Source organism: Mus musculus, chromosome X (assembly GCF_000001635.26).
Source record: "Mus musculus strain C57BL/6J chromosome X, GRCm38.p6 C57BL/6J".
Taxonomy (NCBI): Eukaryota; Metazoa; Chordata; class Mammalia; order Rodentia; family Muridae; genus Mus; species Mus musculus.
The window spans coordinates 164,418,337-164,436,952 of record NC_000086.7 but is presented as its reverse complement, the minus strand read 5'-3'; the positions used below and the strand labels follow the sequence as shown (position 1 = coordinate 164,436,952).

Below are 18,616 nucleotides of genomic sequence, written 5' to 3'. Positions count from 1 at the left end.
CACAGTGCTCCTGTTACCACGAACTCTGTCTAATCTAACTCTGACGTGGTGACTGGGTGTGTTGACATTTATGACAATGTTTAACAACTTCCTTCTACTAAGAAACACTCGGTGCCGGTCTGGAGAGAAGTGGACGTGACTTCAAGTACATGGCAGCTAAACTGCAACTCTAGTTTCAGGGGATCCAATACTCTCTTCTGGCCTCTGTAGGTACCAGGCATGCATATAGTACACATATATACATGGAGTCAAAATACCCATACACATAAGTAATAATTTTTTAAATACTATTTATCACCTACATTGGATTGCAATAAAACCTATCAGATGTATGCATAGAGGACTCAAACAAGAAAACATTAAGGAATTCTTAGCCTATTCTCATTTCCTTTTTCCTTCTAAACCCTCATTTTGGGTACTGTACAGGGTTGGGAAAGTAAAGGGAACTTCTACATTGCTACAGTCGCAAAGATATTTCTTTGTATTCATGCAAAAAAGTGGTAATATTCTGTGTCAATCATAGAAAATACTGTTCCTGGTGGTATTTTGTTTGCTTTTCATGTGGAGGTTTACAAAGGATCAAGGCCAAATTTAATCTATGACTGGTCAAAAACAAACAAACAAACAAAAAACCCATTTAAGCTAATATTGAGGACAAGGACTACCTTGCATGACTCTCCCAATGAAAGTTTGAATGTGACTGAAGTGCTGAGGTGATGCTGGTGACAGGTCCTCAGGTGACATCTGGGACAAGGCCCCTCAGCATTCGTTTCCTGTTTGAGGCTTCAGTGAAGATGGCAGCTCCTTCTGGAGGATGTGCCCTATTCGTGACAAGGGACTTGTGCTAACAGCATGGACTACCAATCCTAGCTTGCAGGGAAGGTTAGCAGAGCCCATGAATCCGTCTCTTCCTTAGCTGGGCAGTGTCCTCTTATCAGCCGGCCAATACAAGTAAAACTGATTTGTTCTCAGTCTCCCTCACTAACAAGTTTTGTCTTTCATTCTTGTTTGTATGTAGCTTCTCCACATATGTAAAATCTGCTGCAAGTCCAAGTGTATTAGTCAGGGGTCTCTAGAGGAACAGACTTACAGAATAAATCTCTCCATATATTAAAAAGAGGATTTATTAAAATGCCTTACAGGCTGTGGTCCAGTTAGCCCAACAATGCTGATCTACCAGTGGAAGGTGCAAGAACTGAGTAGTTGTTCAGTCCCTGAGATTGGTTATCTTGGCTGGTCTTCAATATTTTCCAGAATTCTGAAGACAGGCTCTAATGACAGCAAAGGAATGGACTTGCTAGGAAGAGCAAGAACAAGCAAGCAAATAACAAGCTTCCTTCCTTCCTTCCTTCCTTTCCTTTATATAGGCTGCCCGCGGGAGGCACGGCCCAGATTAAAGGTGAACCCATCCTTCCATCTTAAAGATCTGGATTAGAAGTGGGTTTACTCACTTCAAATTATTTAATGAGGAAAAAAAAATCCCTCATAGGTGTGCCCAGCCATGTGGGTTTCAGTTCATTTCAGATATAGTTGCGCTGACAACCCATAAAAGCTCATCAACAAGCTATTGCCAAGGTGGGAAGGGCTCGGAAGGATGAACACTTCCCTGAGGAACTCTTGGCAGTCAATGGTTGTTGGGGAAAGGATGGCACTTTGTTCGGTGCTGTAGACACAGGAATGGAGAAAGACTTGGCAAGAAGGCTTTCCGTGGGAAAAGAGGGGAACAAGAGGGGCTGGAAACTAACTAAAATTCATTAGATATATGTATGAAACAGTCGAATATAAACATATTTAAAAAAATCCCTCTGAATTCTATCTGTCAAAGAGTCCATGATATAATAAGACATTCTACTTTTTTTTTTTTTTTTTTTTTTTTTTTGGTTTTTCGAGACAGGGTTTCTCTGTTTAGCCCTGGCTGTCCTGGAACTCACTCTGTAGACCAGGCTGGCCTCCAACTCAGAAATCCACCTGCCTTTGCCTCCCGAGTGTTGGGATTAAAGGTGTGTGCTACCACGCCCGGCTTAAGACATTCTACTCTTATTTAAGTGGACGCTTGTGGAATAAGACCAGATGTGGTCAGCCTCTATACGTCCATGCAGACAAGTATGCATTCACACCTCCCACCCCTACAATCCAGCCATAGGATAGTCTTCTCACTAGGAGACGACTGAGGGGTGGCTCAGATCACTGGCTACCCCTGCAGAGGGCCTGGCTTCAGTTCCCAGCACCCACATGGTGGATCCTAACCATCTTTAATTCCAGTTCCAGGTCAAACACCTTCTCTTCTGGACTCCCCAGACACCATGTAGGCAAGTGTTGCACAGACTTACATGAAGGCAAACAACTCATACATACAGAATGTTAAAATATAAAAGTACTATAGATAAGGATCAAACCATCCTCTTTTGTAGACAAATCTGAACACGAATGAAAATAACTACTTCCCACAAGTGGGGAATGCTAAGCCTTGTAACGTAAAGTTTTTCACTTTACGTTTTCAAGTAGCTTTTTAAAAATTTTTATTTATTTATTTTATGTATGTGAATACACTGTCACTCTTCGGACACACCAGAAGAGGGCATTGGATCCCATTACAGATGGTTGTGAGCCACCATGTGGTTGCTGGGAACTGAACTGAAGACCTCTGGAAGAACAGTCAGTATTCTTAACCATCGAGCCATCTCTCCAGACCTCAAATATCTCTTAAGACAGCTGGCAACATAAAAAGTGTAATTACGTAGTTCACACACACAATAGTGTGTGGATGCATTCATTTGCCTTCTGTGATGACTGGCAGGGAGGAACAAGGGCTTATTGGAATCAGGAGACAAAGGTGCAATTGAACTTTCTATTTCAAGAATACAAAAGAGCATATATTCTAGAAATAAAAGATGACAGAGTGGTACATTAGACAAAGGACACTTCCTCTTTTACTAATAGACCAGGCAACACATTAGATCCACTCAGCAAAGGTGGAGGAGGGGTTATTCCACGAGTAACATCCTGTCCACAAAATAAGACAAACTGAGACAAAAATAAGACTATTAAAACAGCGTTCTCATCTTTATTACTGGACATGAGCATGTTTTAGCACACTGGTTTCATGTGTATGACATCAAAAGCAACACAGTATCTTTCCAACGATTCCTCATCCACGCTAATTTCATTTCAGATAATTATGAGTAGCACAGTGGAAGAGTGTCCCACATCCTGACCAGTACAACACTGACAACTAAGGTATCCAGGAAGCCTGAAAATGGTTTCTGTCACACAAATTTTATTTTTACTTGTTCAAAAAAGGAAAACAATTTTAATTCATAAATTACATATTTGCCCACAAGAGCAAATTAATTTTCAATTCTATGTTCATCTTAAATAAAGAACAACTGAAGCATTTAATGATATTTTAATAAAAGCTAGAAGCAAACATAGAAGAAATAATAGAGTAGAATAAATACAGCCAAGTGTTACACATGCCTCAGTCTACCGTGGATATTGGCACTGTTAACCTGTACGCCTGTCTCAGCGCATAAAGATTTAAATAAGACTGAACGGTTTGGACAAGGTCATTTTTCTCCAATAAAAGAAGCCCTAACTTCTATATTTTAAAAATTACTCTCTACCATTTGTTTCCATAGAAACCAAACACAAATATATCTCTTTTATATCGGTGGCAACCAAGTAATAGGCATGTTAAGATACTCTTTTAAAAGTTTTGCAAATGTCGCTAAAAAAAACTCCTGTACAGAATCACAATACTGACAGAATGGAACACCCACAAGTGGCTCGCTGCTCTCATTTTAGTCTGTTCCCCACACAAACCCATGCGAAAGAGTTCAAAGGATTAATAATACATATCACATACAGTTTGGGATTTAAAAACCCATGGCTCTGGAAACCTTAATTACGATTGAGAAATTCCACCCACAAAAAGCCTGCGAGCTCTGACGAGTTTCAGAATTAATACGCTCTAAATAAACCATTCTGGAGAAAAGCCTTTCCCCACACTGGCAATACTTATCAGAGATGGGCAAGACCAGAGTGACAGGAAGGGGCTTCCACAGAGGGCAGGAAGAGCAGCTGGTTTTGAGATAGCACACCTTTTCTGTTCTGCTTAGAAACCATAAAGGCATTTATGGGGGACTGAACTGTGCACTATAAAAGCAGAGGGTTGGCCAGCACAAGCATCAACAGTTGTATCGGTCAATCCATAGAACATAAAAAGCAACAACACACACGCACGCGTGCACACATACACACACACGCACACACACACACACACACATACAGAGAGAGAGAGAGAGAGAGAGAGAGAGAGAGAGAGAAGGGCTCTTCCTAAGAGAATGCATATACATAGAACAGGTCAGAAAGGTACTTGGTGTATGCCAGCGATGATCTCCTGTCATTCAGTAGCTTGAGCATTTCGCCATGTTGACAGTTTTACCACTTCTCGTTGACCAGTCCTTAGTCTCAGGAACCATCTAGGTCAACTTTTCATACACAGCAGGTGTTCAAACATGCTGGCAACCAATAGATGGTCTTGCTCAAGAAATCACATTCCACGTATCCCTTGAGTGGACCCAGTAAGTGTCTAGGAACATGACTTCAATGATGCCCAGAGAAGGATACATGACCTTGCCTTAAAACAGTTCACATAACTGTTGTACCTCCCTAAAGAAAGCATGTAAACATCTGGTGAATGTGGATTAATGGTATAATGTGAAAAATTGGCCAAAAACAATCCAGAAACATTTGGCCTTTCAGCACCCAAGGCTCCCAAAATATAATGTTAAAACATCTCTGCTTAGGGGGGTCTCAGTAATCTGAAAACTGTCCTACCTGAGTGGCTAAACCATTATCCCCTAAATTTTAAAGAAGTGCAAGGAGTTCCCACACTCAGGAATTGCATAAGTGTTTATCTTTTTGCAACAACAAAAGTGAACCATACAGAGGTAGCAAATCCAACTCTAAAGCCCAACACAGGAGCAAAACTCCTTTCAAATGCTAACAGGACTATTGCAAGTATCTAATAGGACTTGTTAACTTGGGCTTGCTTCTACCTGCTTTGGGATATCTTATCATTCTCATCTCTTTTCTTATCACGAGGCCATTGATGAGTCCAGGCTCTCCTTGGCCCAGTAGCATCTATTGCAACATCAATGAAAGAGTCTGGAGTCATCCACTGCAGGAAAATGAGGAAGAGATAGCTGAGCACAGCCAGCAAAGCAAACATGTAGCCCGTCACAGGGCCACAGTGTGAGATGAGCCTGTCCAATCTCTTGTGCATTGGCAAAACAGTTTCCTTCGACACTCGCTCATACACCTGCAAGAGAGAAGGTGACAATGAATGAGTGAGCACTCCAAGCCACCATGTGCCTGTAACAAAGGGTGACCCGTGACCCACACTGACCGGGAGCAACTGGCAAACATGAGTAGAGACAAATCACCCATGTTTGCTGTTATTTAGAACAATGCTTACCATTGACTTAATTCTGGGCTGAACAATGAGTGACCCATAGAACAGGTGATAGTCACCTGACTACTGGAAAACCAAAGTCCTCTAAGGTCAGAAAGCTTTTTCAGTAGGCACACTGCTAAGCTGGGCTAATGCCTTGACTGGGTGGAGAAAGCTCTCATAAATGCCTAGTAGACAGCACACACAGTCACCACACTGGGCTGCTTATAGATGGTGACACTATAGAGAAGCAGGAAGAAGACAGAGCAAATGCTGAGCGGCAGAGTAGGGGAAGACAAAGTGTAGTGTGCTGAGAACAAGGACTTGGTGCCTAGCTTTGTGCAACCCCGTGGATGCCACATCCTGGAAACTGTTTCCTTGTAAATCCGAGAAAGTCACAATTGTCAGTGCAAACTCTTCTGGGGGAGGGAGGGTCAGAAGCCTTTAAAAAGCATGCTGTATGTTGATCTACTTCTTCAACCCTAGTGACACTCTAAGTACAAACATTTTAATCAGAACAATGCTGACGCTGAGGCTGGTAGATTGTAACTGGGAGAAAAAAACGCATATGTTCACAGCAGCAACTCTCTTAGCACTTTTTTTGACCTCAAACTCACTAGATAGCTAAGGATGGCCTTCAGTTGTGTTTGGTCACCCGCCTCCAGAGCGCTGAGATCACAAGTTTCCTATTTACTTTTCTGAGTAACCCAATCAAACTAGAAGGAGCTGAAAAGGATCAAAGTGTCCTCGAGTTAATAGACAAAATCATCTGGTTGTCCATCTTACCCGAGGTCAACTAATTTATTATCTTAAGGAATAAATCATTTACCACTATGGAGGGAACATGGCTATTAGAGATGAGGATTTACTTTTCTTCTGTTTGTTTGGCCTTCTGAGATAGGGCAGCATAGAACTAGCCTGGGACTCACTGTACAGACCAGCTGGGACTGGAACTCATGGCCATCCTCCTGCCTTAGTCTTCCCAGTACAAATCATCATGCCTGGTTAGATTCTTTTCCTTCCTTCCTTCCTTCCTTTCTTTTTTTTTCAAATATGAACTATGACTTAGCAGAGATTATAAATCATATAAAATGCTTTACTATGATCTCAGAGCATAACTACAAGGAAAAATATTATTACAAAATTGCTAATTAGCCCCTTTAACACTGACTGGTAAACTGCTTCCCAACAGCTCAGTCTTTGGAGGTTCATAAGATGACAAAGTCAAAACACAATTTACAGAGCTAGGATTCTAAATCAGGGCGGAGTCCAAGATCACCAAAAAAACCTGTCTGGCCAAATATTCCTGCCAACCATAATCCAAACTGCATTTCTGTTCCACGAGGGAGAAGTCAGAATTTAAGGAGTGGTTGGGGCGGTTAAGAGGACACAAGGATGGAGAATGTAGTCTGAAGAGGCTAGCCATGTGATTCTGACATGCTTCCCCACAGGCAACTGGTACTCAGCCCAACTTCTAGAAAAAAAAAAAAGGTAGCTTATATGTCTTCAGTCAAAACTATGTCTGCTTCCAATACCTCCGACATTAATGAAACATACATCCTATTGTCCTGTTTTAGAAAGAGACTGCACATATAAGAACTTGCATCTCAAACCAAGAAATTTTCTCCAGGCTGGAAACTCACTGCTGAACCATATTTATCACCAATAACATAAAACCCAAGTCTAAACGACGAGCCCTCCATGCTCCGCTTGGCTGTCTTTCTGGTACAGGATTTCCACATACTAAAAGAGTGAGTTCTTTCCTTCAGCATGGCATGTGGTAACATGAGGACAAGAGGTAGACACAAGGGGGACCTAATAGATGAAATGGAGTAGAATAAATGTTCCCTGAGGCCAGGATCAAGAAGTAGTTGCCACAAGCTTTCTCTCTAGGAGGCCCATCAAGCCTGTATGTGTTCTTGGAAATTCCCTGTAGCTGCTTTCTTACGGCTGACTATTTGTTCTTAGTTTCACATATATTTTGAATTATAATATAGTGTCAATCAACCTAAAGTTATGAAAATCTTTTCTGACAGAATATTAATCATCAGCAAAAGGGCTACTAGAGTTTCAGGAAGCATTCTTAATTCAACATTCACAACTTAGGAAGGCACTGCAATCACCCACCATTCGCTAAGAGACCCCATGTGCTGCAGAATTAACTATAAATAGCCCCAACACAATGATTTTATTTCTGCTTCTAAGTGCTACAAGTTCTAGAAACCTTTGCAACTTCTTTAGAAAGAGTTTAATGAGACTAGACTGTGTCATTACTATCTTCAGAGTCCAGGGGCAGTAATTTATGTCGAAGATTAGCCAAGCATATGCATCAAGCCTGCTGCATAAATAATTACATTCATTTGGTAGGACTCAGACACTTACACCAAAATGCAAAGGGCAAGCTTGCCTGCAATAGAAAGCAAATATGCACACAAAGCACCAAGGAATCTGAACAATTTTCTTCCTGGCACGTGCCTTACCTTTTCAGTTCTCTCTGCCACGTTCCGCCAGGTGTAGAAAGTCTTCACTACATTGTGGATATTTTCTGGAGCTGGCAATGTCCCCGACTTCACTTGGAAAATGGCTTTTTCCAGACCGTCACACAAAGATTTTACTGAAGGCTCGCAGAGAATAATAAGACTTTCCGGAAGGACTTCGGGAATCCCACCAACCTTTGTGCTGACGACCTTAAGAAAACCGGAGAGTGCAAGTGAGCCACCGGACTCATTCCTCAGGAAAAGCAAAAGACCAAGCTAAAAAATGTATCAGTTTGGCATGGATGACAAACACAGAACCCCACAAGAAAAGCCCTTAAAGTGTTTTACCTGCAAACCACAACTGGCAGCTTCCACGATGGCCATGCAGAACGCTTCAGTGAGGGAGGTGTTAAGAAAAATGTGTCCTTGAACTAAGACATTTCTAACATCCTTGTGTTCTAAAGCTCCCAAAAGCTGCACCCTAATTTTTGCAATAAGAGAGAAAGGAGGTAAAAAAAAAAAAGTCATGCCACGAAAGAAATTTAATTTCTAAGCCAAGTCTGTTATTGCATCACTCTTAAAAGTATCACTCTTACTGGAACTAACATTGCTGTCCACCTCAGAAGCTTAGATACAGTCAGACCCCAGTGTAATAGACACAACTTTAGGAACCTGTTGTGTCACAGCTCGTATGATGCAATTTCAACCTTTGCAAAACTAGTTTGTGCTTAATGACTATTACATTAATTTGTTTTGTTTTATGACAGGGTTTTTCAATAAATGGACAACAGTTATATATTCTGTGAGATTTCCTATTTGATAAAAGCTCACAAAAGCATGCCTTCTATTTGCATGCCTCTTATAAATTGAAGCAGGCGCACACCTAAGGCAGGCATGTAGTCAGAAGCCAACAACTGCCAGTTTTACACCTACAGTAACTTGGTAGCCATGAATACCTGTCATGTAGTTGGTATCTTTCCCGTACTTCTTCCAAAATGATTCTCTTTGGTCCCTCTCCTCCAATTAGGAAATGTAATTCTTGGTATTTCTGACAGAGTTCAGGTATTATACCACTAAGCAAATCAGTCCCTGAAATTGTAAGATTGAATATTAGAAATATTAATATTTAACATTAAAAAATACTCATCAGAGTCCTTGAGAATCCACTAGTTTTAACTATCAACTATCACTAGCCGCATGCGGAAAATCATTTACTAACTGCCATCGGTTCCCAAGTACAACACTTGGAGACACAGGTTCTGACATGCACCGCTACTGCCACATACCCATATCATGAACAATCCTGTTTCAACTTTGCAGCCTTTAAGCCATTCACTTGTTCATACAGCCTACGTGGAAACGTGCTATTTAATTAACACGGCTTCTCCAAAGTGCACAGCTGATTAGAAATCTAGGTCTCATCGCAGCTCTTTTTGTAGCTTTTAAAACCACCCCACCCTCTCATTATGGCCTAGTAACTGCAGAGACATGTATACCTAAGGTCCAAGGTCTCCTGCTATAAAAACCAACAGGTCTATGATCCACTTCCTGCAACAGGAAAGGGCTAAGCCACAGTCTAACTACTGCCTTCATTTTGTTCAGAAGTCAGTTCATACAGAGAATTTCACAATGAATACCAGTAAATAAAGGTGCCAGGGCCTTAACTGTAAGGTCATTATAGTCCATAGACCTAAGGCTATATCTTGCTTTTTTTTTTTTGAAGAAAATGGTTTTCATACATCATGCAAGTATAATCTCAGGGGACATAAAGTAATAGAGTAAGTCAAACCCTCCTAGTTTAAGGAGTAGCAGCTATTCAAAGAAACAGCAGTACTGACACTATTAGGGAATTTAGTTCATCAACAATTGCAAACCATACACTCAAAAGTAAACATGAAATAATCTACTGAGCTGGGTTTATTCCATTAAAAAACATACACGTGTACATTTGCATATGAACACAAACTTCAGTTCCCCCCCCCATCTTCCTCACCATAGGCAAACCAATTATAAGGCATGGTGGGAGAGAATATAGGTTCATCTGGGTTTTCTTTTCTTTTTTATAGATCCCACACCTACATCTTTCATTTTTCGTGGAAAGTGTGGATAATGACAAATCCCTAGAGCTTTGCATTCAGTCTTCTTAATCCAGCTACGAGGAACAGTTGGATGCTGGCTGTGCTTTTAGGCCATTGCCCAAGCACACTACGCAGCAAACGCTTTGGTACCTCACCACTCCTGAGAGTTTGTGCTCTCAGGATGACCATCCCCTGGTTCTTTCAAGTGACCACTAGGAATCCAAAGAAGTACGTTTCATAAATTCTACCCGAGCTCCAGATAAAGGAAATTGCTTTATTCTTTACATTGAGATATTGAGCATACAGACACCACCACCCAGTTCTGTGCAGATGACTTCTTTTGGAACATTTTCTGCTCTAAGCTTCTGGCAAGATAAACCGTAACAAAATCATTTCTTCCAATGATTCTTTCCTTAATAAGAAACTTAGCTATTGTGAGCTTCTAAAGTGGCCCACATCTCTGGAAGCTGTTCAAAATTTTTCCACTTTGTGCACTCACTAATGGATTTTCAAAATGATTATGTACACCGAAAATATATTCAGACATATGTTTTCTGAATGACGAAGGCTTGCCATTGGTTGGATAACCAGGAAGTGGCTTAGTGCCACTTAATACTTAGCTCCCTACTCCCCCTTTTCCTCCTTTAAAGGAAAACATCAAGTATCCACTCTTCATGAAAACCCATCATAGCTACATTTACTGAACTCTTAGTTCATTTACAATCTACTTCAAATGCACTAGGTTGTTTAATTCTGACAAAAACCTTATACAAAACTAAGGCAGTCATTGCGTTATTATATTCTAGTAATACAGCAGGTTTTCTTTCCTCACTATAAAACACAAAACCGACAAGCTTACTGAGGTAAGATTCTAAAAAAGAGTCTAACACACGACACATAAAAGGCCTGCCAATCACATTCACATAAACCAGACAAAAACCACCTCTGAATCAAATTGACTTGGCACAGCCCTCGCCATGTTCTACAAAATGTTCAGACCTGTTCTAGGATACCAATGGCTAGACTGCGGGTAGGGACACAGGGAGACCTTAACTCAAGAGCTGAACTTATTTGTGATCTGTTACTTACTGTGTAACCTTGGGCGAGTTACTTACCCTCTCTGAGACTGTTTCTTTGTCTGTTACATGCAGGTAACATCTACCCTACAGTTGTTGGGGTAAATGAGGTACTGTACCATGCACAGGCTTTAGCAACTGCAGAATACAAATGTTAAGTTGTCATTACCACTACAGCAAGTATCTGGGGGTGCCTGCACCCACAGAAGAGAGGGGAGCCCCAACTACATGGAAGGAAGAAGACTCAGAAGCCAGCCTTTTCTCCACAAAAGCTGGGCAGGGAGAACATAACTCTATCCTCTTAATCTACACCAATGGGCCTTGCACATCTGGTCCACTGAACATCTCCCAAGGGAATTACCCTATTGAGAAGGAATAGATCATTAATATAACTAGTCACACCTGGGCCATAGATGTGGCCATTCCTCCTCGTGTTACATTTTGCAGGGCCCCTGATCTATGGAGAAGGTTCAATAGATTATCTGTTGAGTTCTTGAACTGAAAACAGGAAGGGGCCAGGCAGTGGTGGCGCACGCCTTTAATCCCAGCACTCAGGAGGCAGAGGCAGGCAGAGCTTTTTAAGTTCAAGGCCAGCATGGTCTACAGAGTGAGTTCTAAGATAGCCAGGGCTACACAGAGAAACCCTGTCTTGAGAAAGAGAGACAGAGACAGAGACAAACAGAGAGAGAGAGAGAGAGAGAGAGAGACAGAGACAGAGACAGAGACAGAGACAGAGAGAGACAAAGAAAGGCAGGCAAAAGAAGAAAAGGAAAGGCCATAACTGTGATGCTAGCTCTGACAGTTAAAACACATAAGATAAGAGCATGTTTACCCTCTCTCTGTATGAGTAAATGTGCTAATCTTCAGGCACACACACCATCATGCTTTCTCATTTATCTCACCAATGTAAGCTATTCACTAAAAATAGGTTGGGCAAAAATTTTAAGGTTATAAGAAATACATCACCAATATCCCAGCAGGGGTTTAGAATACAGAATTCCATTCGTATCATCTTGATTAAATATGAAGACAGGATTTCCTTCACCCCAGAAAATGTAACTGAGTTCAAGTTGTCTACCCAACTCCACTTACTTACTTACAACCTCCACCTCCACTGGCCACTGCTGACTCCTGAATATACATACTGCCACATGTCACAGCGGAGCCTGTTGGCATTTCTGCACAAATTCAATGAATACCCATTTTCTTTATGACTGTATTGAATAATTTAATTAAATAGTGCATAAGCTGAAAAGTTTCTATGAAAGCTAAATAGCTTGAAAAGCCAATAAATGAACATCAGGGAAATAAAAAATCCCCTGTCAGATGAGAGTTTATCTAAACTGGAGTAGAACTGAAAGCAAATTAAAAATCCAGCACATTGTTTCCAACCCTTTAGCCCCACTCCCACCCCTTTAAAGGAAACCCAGAGTGGCAACCATGCAATAGGACACAGGCAGAGCCAGTGAGCTAACCCTCAAGTCCTAGAGCTCTAAACCAAGCTCTCTACAATTCAGCATGTGCTCAAATGCTTAAAAATCCAACAGTTAAGGGGGATAGGTAGTATTTGTTACTGCCCCCCAACTGCACATGCTATTTCTGATTATTGGGCAGCTTTTCAACTACTATCGGAGAGACTATTTCTATGTTAATAAGCAGGTTGTTTCAAATGTATAATAAACATAAATGCTACAGTGGAGACCATTAGGGCCACAGAAACTCGAAAGCCAGCAATGAATTACTCCTGAAATAAAGACAGGCTGGGGTGGAGGGGAACCTAGGCAAAGATCTTCTTAAGAGCTGCCTCTGAACCTTCACAGGTTCCTCTTCTGACCTAAACAAATAAAAAACGGACACAGAGCTATTAAGTAACCTGTCCTAGATCAGCCATAAGCCAGGTTTTGACTCTGAGCCACCTATTCCTTTCTTTTGTCACTTGACTGACTGCTGATATTAGTGCCTTGCATAAGAGTGGATAAAACCAGGAAGCCATAAGATAGCCACGGGCCCTAAAAGGCCCACTGATTCTGAATATCGTGTACAGGTGCATGAAAGACAATGCATGAAAATAGTCATTAGGGCCATCTCTGAATGACATCGTCACAGATGTGCTAGGTGAGCTTTGCAAACTCCTGCAATAAGAAGCCATTACTTCTGAGATCTAAAAAGAAAAGGCCACATAGCACATTCTTACCTGCACAGCCATCTCTTATTTTTTTTTTACAAAGATCTGATTGGAGGACATCTGGTCAATGGTTTTCTTTTGTTCGGGAACCATTACAACATCAAAGGTTGGGCAGCATTTATAGCCACTCTATCCATTTCTCTTCTTAGATGTATAAACTGATTATCTGACCTTCCCTTGCAAGAGTTACCCGTCATTTTAAAGCCACCATACAGAATGAAAAGACAAGTAATCATAACATACAAGTATTAAACAGTTTCCGACAAGAAATGAAAAAAAAACAAGCTGTCAATGCAAATTGAGCTACTATGTCATTACCTTTTCTGTAAACAAGTCTGCTGACAACAACAACAGTTATTACACTATCATGCCTCCTAAATGGGTCTGGAGTGAAGTCAGTAGGATCTACAGCGTTAGGAATGACGGACACTATTTCAGGATTCAGTGCTGCTCTGAGTACAGTGTTCTCCTTACTAGTGTAAGAGACACAAATGATGTGGTTTGTGTCACAAAGAGACACAGTTAGAAGCTTGTTTGTAAGCACCGAGCTGACATCAGCAAATCCGAAAAGGGAATGGTCTGTGAAGACTGTCTGAAGCCCCATTGTCTTGGCGTGGAAGAGAGCATCATGGGCCATGGCAGAGAAAGAACTGTGGGAATGGATTATCGTAATTCTCTCCCGAACAAATATGTACCTGAGCAATGGCAGACTGTGAAAGAGAGTCGTGGCTGTAGATTGGTTGTACATGACTCTCAGAGGCAAATAGTAAACTTTGAGGCCATTGGTGAGGTAACGGACGCCCTTTCGATTTCCATAAGCATGGGTGACAGTTATGACCTTGTGCCCTCTCTCAATGAGGCACTGAGAGAGCTGGTAAATGTGGCTTTCCACGCCTCCCATGTTTGGGTAGAAAAAGTCTGACACCATGCATATATTATGGGTGCAGGTCCTATCGTCGGAAAGGTTTCCAGAGCTACCCGGGGAAGGCGACACTGAAGGAGGCTGGCCTTGCCCACCTCCTCTTCTATTGGCCATGCTGAGGTGGTCCAAGCATCAGTTCTCAGAGCAAGCCAGTTAAGAAATGTGTCTTCTGTCACCTGAAAGAGAAAAGCAGGACATCAGCTCAAAACTGCATCTCCTTTCATACCTCAAATCCTGTTAGAAATAGTTTTAATGTTAAGGCATATTTTTAAAGTTTTTCACTTAGAAATAAAAGCAAAGCACACTATAAACGTATTCATTTGAGAACATCTACTTGCTTAGCAGGGTGATGCCATAGGACAAAAGAACTGAGATTCTGCAATGTGTTAACTGAGCTGGGAAACTGGTCCACTTTTAAACGTTGTGTCACAGTGCATAATGGTTTGCTACAAAACCAATTCTTTCAAAAAATTAAACATCCATTTCCCTGCTTCTCTTATCACTCTTATCAGCTTATTAAGCTTTCTTACCTATTAAATCACTATCTATCCAACACTACACAGACTAAGAGTTTTCTATATGTGGCCATAGTCTAGTTGACAGACCTATACAAGGTATCAATTATATAGTGTAAATGCAAAGCCAAAAGCTTAAAGAAGTTAGAACACAATGTGCCAGGCTATTAGCGACCATACCTTCCCACATACTTTTAAAGCCAAGTTTTAGCTTATAGCTCATGCTGACCTTGAATTCAATATTCCTGGCCTCAGTCTCCTGAGGGCTGGGATTACAGGTGTGCACCACTGCACCTAGGAATCTCCCTTGCACTGGGACCATGTAAGCCACAGGACATGGTAAAAGGGACATGCAGATCTTTGACCTCAGCCTATGAAAGGTTCGATGGCTTTTACTTCTGGAGTTATCATACAGCTACTAGGTTAGAAGGACATGGGGGAGACAATGAGAGGAAAAGGGCTTACAAGCTACATGGAGAGATAGGGACCCAGCCACCTCTACATTCTTACCTGCGCCCAATTTCTAGCCAGACCTCTAGCTAAATGCAGCCTTCTACAGAAACCCCTGAAAAGACTCATAAAAGTACCACTAGCTAAGTCTAGCAGATTCCAGAGTCATGAAAAATAGCAAAAAGGCTGTTTTATAGCACTGCCTTTTGTTCTGGGTTGTGAAGCAGAAAAGGATACTAAAACAGGCTAGGATGTGAATCTAAGTATACTGGCACATTGTCTATTTTTACGAACAAATTTTTACAGGAACCTGGCTTGCCCATTCACTTATATTCTGAATGGCTACTTCTGTGGCTTTGAAAGAAATCAGATGACCCACAGAGCCTAAAATATTTACCATCTGGTTCTTCACAGAAAATGTGCTGATTAGGGCTGCACAGCTTAGCTAGTGACCCAGTACATCCCATAAGGCTCTGCTGGTATTATCTCTGTGGTTTCCTTTAAAATGTACCTGGAACTAGAGCTTTCTTTTTAAGAACACCCTCTTCAAGTGTTCCCTAGAGCTCATGCTGAAGACAATCTGGCTTCTCCTTCCTTATTCAAGGATAGCTATGCTTAAACTGCTCCCTTCTCTTTTCAGAACCCTTCTTTTAATTATGGAAGCCTTTCCCCTGAGCACCCTTTCAGTGTAGACCCTGAAAGGAAATGGAACAGGACACAGGCTTTACATGTGGGCTCTTTCCTACATCTAAGGCTAAGAAAAGTTCCCTTTAGGAGTTCCCTAAAGTGATGCTCATATGAAGTGCTCATTCAATACTCTGTTCTATAGATGCTTAGACTTTTAATGCCACAGCTTTAGAGATCTGGCAAAAATCCGCCTTAGTTGAGATCTACAAGTCTACAAAGAACTCAATGGAGGATTACTATCCTAACTCTCTGAGTTTCAGCTCTCACCTGCAACTACATGTGTCCATTTTCTCCCACAAATTCACCTACATTTAAAATCGTCTCAGAAATTCAGAGGGAGGAGGCAGGAAAGAAAGGAGCACGTGCTTGGGAGACAGAGAATTGAGGGTTCTAGGGCAGGGTAAGACAGCTACATGGGGGCACCCGGACACATAAACTGGAAAAAAAGAGGAGGGAAGACCAAATTTACAACCAGTAAGTAAACAAATAATGGAAGCAAGAAAATATGAAGTTTGCAAAAGGGGAAAGCAAAGCCTCAAGTGGCTAATGCTGTGCTACTGTCATGTGTCATCTAAACCTGGTCCTTTAGTCCTATCCCGTTTTAAGAAGTGAATGATAAGAACAGAAATAATGAACCAAATGAAAGTATGTGAAAATACTCACTGAATCTTGGCTTCTATAAGTGAATAGAGGCTGTAAAATCTGGTCAATTCTCTCTCCAGCCCTACATGCTAAGCGATCTGTACAACTTCCCTACCCAAGCCATGTAAATGACAAAGTCAAGAAGTCCTCAAAATTCTCAATCGTGCCCAGGGAACTCCCTTATTAGTAGAAGCTTCTGAGGATCCTTAGAGGGGGCTCGGACAGGGCTGAGAAATCAAGAGAAGTATACTTTAATCCAGTCCCAAGGCAGTGCACACGCACTCCCTGAGAGGCAGCTCGGGTGTACTAGAGCCAAAGAGGATCAGCCCGGGTCCACCAGCCAGCACCCCAGGATGAGACAAGATCCGGCCAGACCCAAAGGGACTCGGAAAAACGTCCTAAGATTCCAGTCACTCGCTCTACTAAACTCAGTCTAAGAACCAGTTCCAACCCTCAAGGCACCCTCAATCCCCATTTGATTACGGAGACCCACGGACCCGACTTCCGGGCCTCAGATAGAGTAGGCTTCACCTCCTCCACAGCCTGCCACGGTCCTGTGAGAACGGCACAACCCCATCCAGAGAGACCGAGAACGTTAGAAAGGACAGCCAAGACGCGTACTTACCCTCCAGTCCCATGGCCGCCACTGTCCGGACCTCCCGCGGCAGTTAACAGAATCCCGCCCCGCTGCTCCAAAGCACCAATCAGAAGCGTCCGCGATCCGAGCGCCGCGCCCCCATGATAACCAATCACACAGAGGTTCTGAATTACGTAGAAGAGAGACGCCCAGTCGGGCCCAAGTCTCTAGCGCGGGATTGTAGCGTCAGCGAGCGCAGGAGCACGTCTCCTAAGAGCTGCGGAAGGTCCCGGGCGTAAGTGCCCTGGTTGCTTAGTTACTGCGTCTCTTTTCAGGAAGCCCGGTCTCTCCCCGCCTCCTTCCGGTTAGAGAGACCAGGCGGGGCCGGGCCGGGCCGGGGGCTGGGGGGAGGAGCGGGAATGCGGGGAGGGCGGGGATAAGAGGAAGGGCAGGGTAGGGGGCGGGGAAATCAAGGCCAGGGCGTTTCTAGTCAGTATGGTACCACAGCCAAACCAACCACATCCATTCTTGTTATTCTGGCAGGATTGCTAAATGTGATGCATAAAAGTACAAAAATAAAGAAAAATCACAGCAAGTCAAAACTAAACTCTGAACTTTGAATCTTAGATCTACATATCTGTGCGTGTCCTAAAGACTGAGGACTTTCCTTTTAAAAGTTCAGATTTTGTTTTTGTCTTACAACTCTATGGGGGGGGGGGGGTGTCAGGGAATCTTAGGTATAACCTGAAACGCTCCCGCTCAAGCTGCTGCAGTCCTCAGCCAAAACTGTCTTGCGGTCTGGAGCCAGATTGTGCTTGGCCAAGAAGACAGAATCTCTCGATTGTTGTAATAGTCACCTGCTCTTTATAGTTGGTACCTGCAGATTCCCCAGCATGGCCATTCCTGCATTTTCTAGAATAAATTGTTTTCTAAGCAACAACACCATCACCATGACTGGCATCCACTTGAAGCTTGTGGTAAAGTTAAGGGTATTTTCTAAAACAAAACAAAAAGTTGTGCCAGGTGTGGTGGCGCACGCCTTTAATCCCAGCACTTGGGAGGCAGAGGCAGGCAGATTTTTGAGTTCGAGGCCAGCCTGGTCTACAGAATGAGTTCCAGGGCAGCCAGGGCTACACAGAGAACCTGTCTGGAAAAACAAAACAAAACAAAAAAGTTGTAGCAGATTTGAACTGTAGTATTCTGCCTGAACGACCACAAAGCATGCCTTCAAAGACTCTCAACCAGTGTGTCAGGACCCCTTTGAGGTATCCTGTATAGGAGGTATTTACATGACGATTCATAATAGTAGCAAAATTACAGTTATGAAGTAGCAAAGAAAATAATTTTATGGTTGTGGGTCATCACACCACAGCATTAGGAAGGTTAAGAAACACTGCTTTAGAGAACGTTCTTGGAAGCCACTAGAATTTGACTAAAATATTGCTGTGCTGGATATTCTGATGATAAGGTATGAAGGCAGCCAATGCCAGTTGTACTATCAAATAGTCTAAAAAGAAAAGATGTCAAATAAAGTAGTCAGCATCTTCCCTTG

General features: G+C 42.3%; 1 protein-coding gene across 4 annotated transcripts; it reads right to left on the bottom strand.

Annotated features, from left to right (window-relative positions):
- Positions 1-3,036: 3,036 nt before the first annotated feature.
- On the bottom strand, positions 3,037-17,173 carry Piga (phosphatidylinositol glycan anchor biosynthesis, class A). Of its 4 annotated transcripts, none has more exons than XM_017318428.2 (6): positions 17,019-17,085; positions 13,590-14,369; positions 8,889-9,021; positions 8,281-8,413; positions 7,936-8,142; positions 3,037-5,323 (listed from the first exon to the last, which is right to left on the bottom strand). In XM_017318428.2, exons 2-6 carry the CDS (start codon positions 14,305-14,307, stop codon positions 5,057-5,059), a joined length of 1,458 nt encoding a protein of 485 aa, XP_017173917.1. In that variant the 5' UTR covers positions 14,308-14,369; positions 17,019-17,085; the 3' UTR covers positions 3,037-5,056. The 4 variants fall into 4 exon arrangements, 3 of the variants coding, with proteins under 3 accessions (XP_017173917.1, XP_011246095.1, NP_035211.2); NR_152315.1 differs by lacking the exon at positions 17,019-17,085 and adding an exon at positions 17,113-17,173 and having other exon boundaries at positions 3,038-5,323; positions 13,967-14,369; NM_011081.3 differs by lacking the exon at positions 17,019-17,085 and adding an exon at positions 17,113-17,173 and having other exon boundaries at positions 3,038-5,323.
- Positions 17,174-18,616: the final 1,443 nt, after the last annotated feature.